Source organism: Lactuca sativa, chromosome 8, assembly GCF_002870075.4.
Source record: "Lactuca sativa cultivar Salinas chromosome 8, Lsat_Salinas_v11, whole genome shotgun sequence".
Classification (NCBI taxonomy): domain Eukaryota; kingdom Viridiplantae; phylum Streptophyta; class Magnoliopsida; order Asterales; family Asteraceae; genus Lactuca; species Lactuca sativa.
This window is the reverse complement of record NC_056630.2, coordinates 258,704,013-258,715,643: the sequence shown is the minus strand read 5'-3', so window position 1 is coordinate 258,715,643 and position 11,631 is coordinate 258,704,013. Positions and strand designations below refer to the sequence as shown.

Here is an 11,631-nt window from a genome sequence, read left to right as displayed (position 1 = left end):
CGAGTTCTAAAAGCGGTCTTTGGAATATTAGCCTCCTAGACTCGTAGTTGACGTTTTCCTGATCTCAGGTCAATCTTGGAGATGATAATTGCCCCTTGAATTTGATCGATGAGGTCGTCTACTCATGGTAGAGGGTATCGGTTCTTAATGGTAAGCTTGTTTAGTTCGCGATAGTTTATGCACATGCGAAATTATCCATCCTTGTTTTCCACGAACAAGATCGGAGCTCCCAAGGTGAGAAGCTCGGTCTAATGAATCCTTTGCTGAGTAGTTCATTTAGTTGTATTAATAGTTCCTACGTCTCTAATGGTGCAAGACGATATGGGGATTTAGCTATGAGGGTAACTTCGTGTATCAAGTTGATTCGGAATTCAACTTGGCGTTCAGGAGGAACTCCTAGGAAATCTTCAGGGAATACATCATGAAAATCAAAGACATCAGGAATATCCTTGATGCTTTTCACTTCTTGTGTCTTATAAACTACGTGAGCTAAGAAGGCACATTAATCTTTACGAAGATACTTCTGGGCCTTGACGCAAGAAATGATTTGATGATTCGTACCGGGCTTGTCACCATAGATAACGAGAGATTTTCTACTTGGCAGATTAAGACGAATGGCTTTTACATAACATAGGATATCAGCACGGTGAAGACTTAACCAATCCATGCCGATGATAATGTGAAAGCTGTTAATTGAGACCAGCATAAGGTCAATTTGGAAAGAATAGATGTTTAGAGTAAGTGTGCATCCTATGTATATGCCATTTGTGCTCTCGTTCTTTCTGTTTGCTATCTCTAATGTGAATGTATCGTTTAATGATTGAGGATTTTGTTTTAGTAGATGTTGGAGTTGATGGCTTACGAAGCTTTTCTCCGCACCACTATTGAAAACAATGCATGCATAAGAATTATTGAGAAGAAACGTACCAGTAACCACAGTAGGATCTGCCATCGCTTCTTCGTGGCCAATTGCCGAAATCCTGCCCACACCTCCAACATTTTTTGTCTTTAGACAGTCTCTCTTGAAATGCCCGATTTCACCACACTCATAACAAGCTTGAATTACTCCTACAGTGGAGACTTGAGAGATGGGTTGTGCTGGTGCTTTACAAAAACGGGCAGAGTGCCCCTTACTGTTGTAGTTTTTGTAGTGCATTTCCCTACAAACTCCCGTGTGATGGAAGTTACATTTATTACACTTTGGCAAAGTTCCAACATATCGAATCGAGTTGCTGAAGTAGCAGAAGTAGTGGTAGGTATAGAAGCAGGAACAACAACAGGAACAATATCAGCGTGCAATGCCACAGTTTGTTGCTTGTTTGAAGGCTCTTGTGATGATTGCTCCATTCTTTTGTTCCAGAACTTCTTTTTGCTGCCTCCTTCTTTGGGTTTTTTTAGAAACGGCTGGCATGCAGCCTTGACGAACTCCATTATCTACGAGTCTGTGCCAAACGCTTGGCACTATAGAAAGTAAGTGGGTTGGCCACTATAAAATTTCCTTGAGTTAACAGAGTTAATCCTCAGATATACCTCCCTACCTTCTTACTCTCCGGGGTGACCATCCCGTGACACAGAAGAGCCAGGTCACTGAATCTAGCAGTATAAGCAACAATATCATATTCCTTCATCGACAGAATCCAGAGTTCCTGCTCTAACTTTTGTATTTCGCATCGATGACAATATTTTGCCAGCATCATAACCTTTAAGTCTTCCCAGCTCATGCCATTGGCAACTGGGAGAGATAACGACTTCACATATTCGTTCCACCAAGAGAGGGCTCTGTCCAAGAAGGTGCATGCTACAAATTTTACTTTGCTCGATTCAGGGCATGCACAGATTTCAAATACTGATTCGGTTTTCTCGAACCAGTGTGTTAGAGCTATTACACCTCCAGTGCCATCGAAAGATTTAGGTTTAGCAGTCCTGAAGTATTTATATGAACACTCCCTTGGGTTTCCAACACTTTCCCTGTGATTAGAGTTGTGGGCACCACTACCGGCCCCACTAGCACCATTGGCATTAATTTGTGTCAAGGTAGCAACCATGGCGGTTGTTACTTCTGCTTGGAAGACGTCATGATCATACTAGGAAGGTAGTGGTGGTGGTGGAATTGGTGTATTGTTGTTGAAACATCTATTTGATTTATATGGCGGCATCTTTTTCTATTAGATTTAAAGAGGAAATAGTTATAAGTCCTCTATAGTAGTTACAATTCAGGTGATATTGAACAAGATATATCTTAGTTCTAGACGCATTATATCCTGATTTTCATAGTGTTTTGCGATTTATAATGGAAGTATACTAATATAAGTAAACAATCGCAAAATTAATTGATAAAATTTATAGCAACACTTCTAATGAATTTGTATAATGTAATCCATACCAGGTCCTTCTATAATCACTTAGTGTATATGAATCATATATAACTGAGACCAAATAGACCTTCAAATAAGTGATCCTACTCTAAGTCCACAACCAAACAAGGAATAGGAAATAAAGCTAAATCAAAAATTCTAAGTCTATAAGATCTTAATTATATATAAGTCTTATGTATACACTTAGTAATTATAGATTTACCTGTAATGATCCTTTGTTTTCACATGTTTGTTTCTATTAAGAATGACCTTCTTGAATATTGTTGTTTCAATGTTATAGTGCTATAAAATACTCTTATAGTATTTTAAATTCATGTTTTGTTCTAGAGTTTCTCTGGTATAAAATTTGGGTAAATTCTAGACTTGTTGCAACACCACTATCACTCTCAAACACATGTTGGTCATATCGCAAATAAATATAGTGCTCAGGCTATATTTATCCCAGATATGATTACACAACTGTCTAATTTTAATTGTAGTGTCCAACATCTAAATACTTTTGTGTAGTTCTCAATGTGATATTGTTTCTTGTATCTATGCATGTTAGTATACTTCTTATAAAATACTTGAGTTTTAAAAGTATACTTTTAGTCAGAGCTCTTCATCCCCATTGTATTTATAGTTGTATATCTTTTATGGTTTGATATACTTAGTTCACTATAAACAAGACTCTGATACTAATCTATCACACCCCCAAACTGGAACTGCAAAAATGTTCTGGGGCAGAGGATGTCATGTACAGTATCACAACAATTGCATAACAGTAATCAAAGTTCAACAACCATGTATTGATAAAGCATACTTTTTACAGATGTGTTCAAGTCATTGTATATATGACATCAAAGTGTATATCAAAAGTTAAAAGACATGAGTCTATCAAGCTCCGTCTTCGTAAAACCTGTGGATACTTGTTTACTAATTTCCTGAGAATACAAGTAGTTTTGAAAAGAATGTCAACAACTAAGTTGGTGAGTTCATAAGCATGTTTGTAACTGAAATCTGTTATTTGTTCCTTAAAAATCTACGTATGCTTTCCCAGAAAATACTATATTTTATGTTGTAATATTTTGTAACCAAAACATGTAAATATTATTGTACTCTGAGATAGTAAAATGTAGTTTTAATTCACATAAAACCATGAAAATTATGTTTTCTCTGGACTGGAATAGTATTATGTATTTGTACTTGTATGAAAACCGTGTAATTGCAATTGCCTGGATTTACCAGTTGTATTTATAAAATATTTTATTATAGTTTTATTATTTAATAAAACTATGGGAAGTTGTTTACTTATTCATACACTAATCGTATTATTCAATACCATATTTTGAATTATCATAACCATGCTTGATGACCTAAGATGGCCTGAACACGACGTTCTTCAGGCATCACAATCGGTACGACATTTGTCACATCAGGCCTGCCCTAACTGTAGCGAACAGTTAAGGTGTAGGTTTGTCAGTCCTGTATAGATCTATACACAAGTGTCACGCTCTCCCTCAAGGAGACTCTGGTTATAACTTCACGACTTGGTTGATACTTAGATAAGTACATGAAGTGTGTCTCACAAATGCTATATTGATGGTTGCGTGTAGAATAATGAAATGTTACTTTGGAATGGATAAATTGTAAGTATATCTCATAAACTATATTTAATACAGTTTATATGTTTGATTTCCGTAATGTATTCTGAATATATAAAGTAGCGCATATTGTCCATAAACTAAACCTAATATAGTTTATATGTTTGTTTTTCTTATTGTAATGTGAACTTTGAAAAGCAACATGTAACTTCCATAAACTATACCTATTATAGTTTTATGCATGTGTTTTACTGAAAAGAAAACATTTGTGTTGTTAATAATTCGGCAAGTTTAAATCGTAAAATATGTGATACGGTTGTTCCGTGAAAATTCAACATTTATGTCCTAATGGTACTAAAATAGTTTGCAACAAATTTATATTTTTATTTAAAAAGTTTTAAATGATTTTTATACTTATAGAAATGCAATATTTATATAATTATGACTTAATAGACAGTTGAATAAATAATTTAACCCCAAGCCCACAACTAAAAAAGGATCATGGAATGGAGTCAAATTATCAATTCTAAGCCTGTTGAGCCTTAATTATATATATATATATATATATATATATATATATATATATATATATATATATGTATGAACGACAACTGTTAATAAATATTGAAAAACATTTAGAAATTAACACAAGTTTTCTTGTGTTACGCTTGTATTCCCCCCTGCCCCTAAAATAGTGAAAAATCATGAAAGCACAGGGGTATGAAATCACCTTGTATGTAGTCGCAGTTAGTTAATATGGTAGTTACGGTAACTTTGGGCTAGAACACGGAAAATTTATCGTGACCTAATTGTTTTAAACATGTAATAATGTGTAAACATTATAATATGACAATTATATAATTGTAATAACACAAAACAATCAATAGAAAATTTACATTTATATATGAAGGATTTTTATCACCGGAAACATATGAAGGCTAAGAAAAGGAATTTGATATTTGAGAGGAATTGAGGAAATTTCGCGGTTACTGGATGTGTAAAATGAATATATTCTATATGTTCTATCTTAAATGTGAAGAGAAAAGAGTAGGCGGTTAAGTAATAGAAAGTGGATTATCACATTGGTTATTGTGTCAGAGGGATAAAAGAGTCTTCGGCCAAGAATTTCACCCGAGAAGAGAGATTTCAGTGCTCTAGGCGGTTCTATTTGCAAGCAGTTTTCGGTGCTGACCGAAAACTTGATTTCGATCCGAAGGTGGGATGAGTTCGCTCTTGACCGAAATCTCGTTTGCGGTCCGAGGAGATGGGAGTCTCACGAAGGTTTTCGGTTGGTATGTTCTTGCATTTGGTTTATATTTTGGGATTAAGTAGTAAATTTTTGCAACACTTATATAAAATGAAATTTCCATATATTAAATTATTAAATTTAGTCTTAATAAATTGCAAATCAACAAATTTAACTTTTATTTAGCAACTTTGACTTTTGTTGACTTTCACAGATTTGAAAATAACGGGTTGTTACGACTTACTTCTTCCTTTTGTTGTTGTTGTTGCTGAGTTTGCCTTACTTTTCTTTGGTGGGTTTTTGAGGATTACAACATTCCTGTGTGCACATGTAAGCCTAATTGCTTTGGATCTAGGTTTTTCTCAAGTTATACTTGCAAATTAATTTTCCAAAGCAAGAACCCTAGGTCTACTATATAAAATCGAAATATATAAATACTAGGGTTTAGAAGAATACCTTTCTTGGTAATTAATAGTAACAAGTAATCCTTTCCTCAATTCCTTGACCTTCGAAAGCCTAGTGCCTCATGCATTGCACCTCTGATGGAGTCACAAACACCACAAGCAAAGAATGAGGTAGAGGAAGTAAGAAATCGGTCGTAGTTTTTATTAGAAGGTAATCAGGCCGATTTCTTGAGGCTAGGGGTTCCTTTTATAGTTAAGGCTACTAGGGTTTTTTCAACTAGAAATCTTAATTCCCTTGCTTAGGCCCTAAGCAATCCATAGTCCTCGAAATGAAAGGCCTTGGATGAAGAATCTATGGGGCTTGCCATAGATTATCGTCCACTCCTATCAATAGAGTCCAATAGCCCAAAACTATAACTATTACTAATTTTAATAATTAGTCCTCGTTCTTTTAATCAGTTCCTTTTATCACTAAAATAAATCCAAATAAATTTCTGATCAACACTAGTTAAATAATATGATTTCTCAGTTATTATATTATTCTTATAATATATTAATAAACCATTGATTAACTTCATACTCCAAAACTCATCTTGTCCAGTTGCTATGGTAAAGTCAACCCAAAAGGACTATGCTACAATCAAATCAAGTACATACCAATTATTGTTATGGGCTTAAACACCTAATCAAACAATCTCCCACTTGGATAAGTGTAATAACTAAGCTACAAGTATGCCTTCAAAATCCGATTAGCAATCGTAGCTTTCAAAATCCGTTGTCAAACTTTGACCTAGTCAATGAAGCATCCTTTAGATAAGGTATCATATAATCCTCCATTCTGCAAGATATCATGTGGAAAAAGACATGGAACATAATCATTCTCAATGTCAAACAGTGTGTTTCCCGACTACTGATTTGTCTGACATAGAACTTAATTGAACACGTCAATTGTGACAACCCGAAATTTCCATTCTGAACAAACCATATCAAGCCAATAGAAGTAGAACATTTACAGTGAAAATTCAGACTCCGAGTATAAGTTTGGCAGTTTTTCAGGATTTACACTTAAGGAGATATCAGGAGAGTGGATGCACTAGGGTTTGTGCAACACTGTTATTCCAATACTCTAGGATATAATATTTTCATTCCAATGGGCACATAGGTATGAGTTCACGGCCATAAACTCATGAGTTTACGACCGTAAACTCATTTGGTAGTGTTGTTAGGGTCGTGAACTCCCTTATGGAGTTTTCCTTGAGCCCTACACACAATAGCTTCCCCTACAAACACTTAGATGCAATCCTAGAGGCTAATAACACTTGATAAAGGTGTTTTGCATGTCCTAGGGTGTCTTGACTTGTTTATTAGTTGTTTATAGACTAATTTTTTACATATATGTGAAATTATATGTTAACTAGGATCATAAGTGTGTTCAAGACTTCACTTGACACCTAGCGGTCCTACCTCTTCAGTTCATCCGTATCACCCACAACAGGTGAGTTCATACCCCTTAATCAATGTTTTAACTATTTTTAAATGTTTTATAGGGGAAGGGGGATACAAGTAGAATCATGCTACTTATTATATCAATCACATGTGATTAATAAGCAGCATGCAAATGATTTACTACTCATTTGCCGTTTTACCAAACAGTTTCCTTCAACTGATTTTCATAAACACTTTATATGTTTAATACTCCTTATTATAATGTACATTTTACTCTGTATATTACATTTCAAACTTATTTACAATTGTGTTTCAAACAAATGTTTCTTTATACTAAACCGTTTTATCAAACCCATGCCCTCAAAACTTATTTAGCCTTGAAACAATTCACCAAACTAGTTGTATAAATGATAGGCTTCAATTAGAGACCTTGTTGAGAGTTTACGGCCTGGAGTTTACTCCCCTGGTCTATAAACTCCAAAAAATATGGTCATTTGACCATAAACTCCCATTAGAGCTCTTGCACTCCTTTGTTGCAACCCATTAGCCTCCTAGCACTTCACCAAAAGTGTTTTCCTCGCGTTAAAATGTTTATACTTGTATAATTAGTGTTTTCATCACTAATTATTTATATACATATGTCTTCATATGTAATTAGGATCATTGTATGTGTCTAAAGTCTTCACTTGACACCAAGCACTTGTCCGATCCTTCCTTACGATAACAGTCCGTTCAATTCCAGTCATTTACTACAGGTGAGTTCATACCCCTTAAATAATGTTTTAAACTACTTTTAAATGTTTTATGGGGGGGGGATACAAGTAGAATCATGCTAGTTATTATATCAATCACATGTGATTAATAAGTAGAATTATGCTAGTTATTATATCAATCACATGTGATTAATATGTAGCATTCAAATTATTTACTACACGTTAACCGTTTTACCAAACAGGTTCTTCAAATGATTTTCTTAAATGTTTTATATGTTTAGAAATCTTTATTAAATTGTTCATTACACACTGTATGATCCTTCTCAAACCATTTTACTCTGATCCGTTTTACTCCAAGCTATTACCAAATCGTTTTACTTAAAACTGTTTTCACTTCAAACTATTTTATAGATCGACATCGAGTCGATCTTTTCTTAGAAAATATTTATGTTCAAAGGTTTTACAAATCTTATTTTATGCTTTTATATTATAAATTGCATGCCCCTATATGTATAGTTGTATAAGAAATGTTTAAAAGACTTAGGAAGGCTACCCACCCTATTTCCTTTTCGTGCTTGAGATGTGGTCTGGTGGGATATCAGGTACTCGTCCGAAGGTCGTTTAAATATTAGTTATATAACATATGTACATATATAGTAATAAAAGGCCCTCCCAGTTCATCCCATATCCTTGGGTAGCAAGGGTATACATCCATGTCCATATGTACCAGTTATATTACTAGTAAACTACCATTAGGGTGGTTTAGGAAGATACTAGAACTATTACTAGAACACGATATCATACAATGAGTCAGTTCATTCATGAGTCAATACTTTCTAGAATATTACAGTACATTACTATACATGCTAGATAGAGAGAGAACACATATTACAACTAGCACACGTAGAACATTACAGTACACTACTATACTATTACATGATCGCACTTACATGAGTACAATTACATGATCACACTTACATGAGTACGCTTACATATACATAGAACAGACGTCACTAGGTGCTATAGCATAGAATCAGTTCAGGATCTAACTATACCGATGAATCACAACGCAATCGTGATACTTATATCGAGTATACATGATCATAGTAATGTGGATGCTCACGGCTTGCATACATGTAGGGGTCGTGGGTAGGTCCCAAAATCCCTTTGATAGGGGATCGTATAGTCTTGGATCTAGACATCACATTATACCTTATCCCTCAAATAAGGCAGTTGAGTACCGATGTAGTTAATTATCACAAATGCTATGGTACTTAGAAGAATTACCCTAGACTTAAGGTAATTGGTACGATTGTAGTTCGGCACTACACCAGAGTACTATTTCATTTTTCCCATTACATTCACTTCGTGAATATTCACACGATGCACAGTAATGTAGAAAACTATATTTTTGGTTAATGATAGTCAGACTTGGGAAAATACACTTTCTTACTAGAGACACAAACATAGACAGTAGATGCCTTGGTAGAAGGCTACATAAAGATCAGTTAAGTCTTGGTAGAAGACTCCCTGTAATGGGAGCATATGGTCATTTGACCATAAACTCCCATTAGGTCTTGCTCTCCTTTGTTGCAACCCATTAGCCTCCTAGCACTTGACCAAAAGTGTTTTCCTCGCGTTAAAATGTTTATACTTGTATAATTAGTGTTTTAATCACTAATTATTTATATACATATGTCTTCATATGTAATTAGGATCATTGTGTGTGTCTAAAGTCTTCACTTGACACCAAGCACTTGTCCGATCCTTCCTTACAATAACAGTCCGTTCAATTCCAGTCACTTACTGCAGGTGAGTTCATACCCCTTAAATAATGTTTTAAACTACTTTTAAATGTTTTATGGGGGGGGGGGGGATACAAGTAGAATCATGCTAGTTATTATATCAATCACATGTGATTAATAAGTAGAATTATGCTAGTTATTGTATCAATCACATGTGATTAATATGCAACATTCAAATGATTTACTACACATTAACCGTTTTACCAAACATGCTCTTCAAATGATTTTCTTAAATGTTTTATATGTTTAAAAATCTTTAGGAAACTGTTCATTACACACTGTATGATCCTTTTCAAAACATTTTACTCCGATCCGTTTTACTCCATGCTATTACCAAATCGTTTTACTTCAAACTGTTTTCACTTCAAACTATTTTATAGATCGACATCAAGTCGATGTTTTCTTAAAAAATATTTATGTTCAAAGGTTTTACAAATCTTATTTTATGCTTTTATATTATAAATTGCATGCCTCTATATGTATAGTTGTATAAGAAATGTTTAAAAGACTTAGGAAGGCTACCCACCCTATTTCCTTTTCGTGCTTGAGATGTGGTCTGGTGGGATATCAGGTACTCGTCCGAAGGTCGTTTAAATATTAGTTATATAACATATGTACATATATAGTAATAAAAGACCCTCCCAGTTCGTCCCATATCCTTGGGTAGCAAGGGTATACATCCATGTCCATATGTACCAGTTATATTACTAGTAAACTACCATTAGGGTGGTTTAGGAAGATACTAGAACTATTACTAGAACAGGATATCATACAATGAGTAAGTTCATTGATGAGTCAATACTTTCTAGAATATTACAGTACATTACTATACATGCTAGATAGAGAGAGAACACATATTACAACTAGCACACGTAGAACATTACAGTACACTACTATACTATTACATGATCGCACTTACATGAGTACAATTACATGATCACACTTACATGAGTACGCTTACATATACATAGAACAGACGTCACTAGGTGCTATAGCATAGAATCAGTTCAGGATCTAACTATACCGATGAATCACAACGCAATCGTGATAGTTATATCGAGTATACATGATCATAGTAATGTGGATGCTCACGGCTTGCATACATGTAGGGGTCATGGGTAGGTCCCAAAATCCCTTTGATAGGGGAGCGTATAGTCTGGGATCTAGACATCACATTATACCTTATCCCTCAAATAAGGCAGTTGAGTACCGATGTAGTTATTTATTACAAATGCTATAGTACTTAGAAGAATTACACCATAGTACTATAGCACTATTTCATTTTTCCCATTACATTCACTTCGTGAATATTCACACGACGCACAGTAATGTAGAAAACTATAGTTTTGGTTAATGATAGTCAGACTTGGGAAAATACACTTTCTTACTAGAGACACACACATATAGTAGATGCCTTGGTAGAAGGATACATAAAGATCAGTTAAGTCTTGGTAGAAGACTCCCTGTAATGGGAGCATATGGTCATTTGACCATAAACTCCCATTAGGTCTTGCGCTCCTTTGTTGCAACCCATTAGCCTCCTAGCACTTGACCAAAAGTGTTTTCCTCGCGTTAAAATGTTTATACTTGTATAATTAGTGTTTTAATCACTAATTATTTATATACATATGTCTTCATATGTAATTAGGATCATTGTGTGTGTCTAAAGTCTTCACTTGACACCAAGCACTTGTCCGATCCTTCCTTACGATAACAGTCCGTTCAATTCCAGTCACTTACTGCAGGTGAGTTCATACCCCTTAAATAATGTTTTAAACTACTTTTAAATGTTTTATGGGGGGGGGATACAAGTAGAATCATGCTAGTTATTATATCAATCACATGTGATTAATAAGTAGAATTATGCTAGTTATTGTATCAATCACATGTGATTAATATGCAACATTTAAATGATTTACTACACATTAACCGTTTTACCAAACATGCTCTTCAAATGATTTTCTTAAATGTTTTATATGTTTAAAAATCTTTAGGAAACTGTTCATTACACACTGTATGATCCTTTTCAAAACATTTTACTCCGATCCGTTTTACTCCA

At 34.5% G+C, this 11,631-nt stretch overlaps 1 protein-coding gene across 1 annotated transcript; it reads right to left on the bottom strand.

Moving 5' to 3' along the window:
- Window positions 1-295: 295 nt before the first annotated feature.
- On the bottom strand, window positions 296-1,431 carry LOC111903605 (uncharacterized). The gene is made up of 3 exons (XM_023899374.1): window positions 1,217-1,431; window positions 562-1,160; window positions 296-480 (listed from the first exon to the last, which is right to left on the bottom strand). Exons 1-3 carry the CDS (start codon window positions 1,429-1,431, stop codon window positions 296-298), a joined length of 999 nt encoding a protein of 332 aa, XP_023755142.1.
- Between the last annotated feature and the right edge of the window lie 10,200 nt (window positions 1,432-11,631).

Bases quoted from the DNA above. Each gene is read 5' to 3' on its own strand.
- LOC111903605 (XM_023899374.1), bottom strand. From the start codon at position 1,431: ATGGAGTTCGTCAAGGCTGCATGCCAGCCGTTTCTAAAAAAACCCAAA. The intron at 1,161-1,216 runs GTTGGAACTTTG...GGGAGTTTGTAG, and splicing joins TCAGCAACTCGATTCGATAT to GGAAATGCACTACAAAAACT. The intron at 481-561 runs GTACGAATCATC...TAGCTCACGTAG, and splicing joins TATCTATGGTGACAAGCCCG to TTTATAAGACACAAGAAGTG.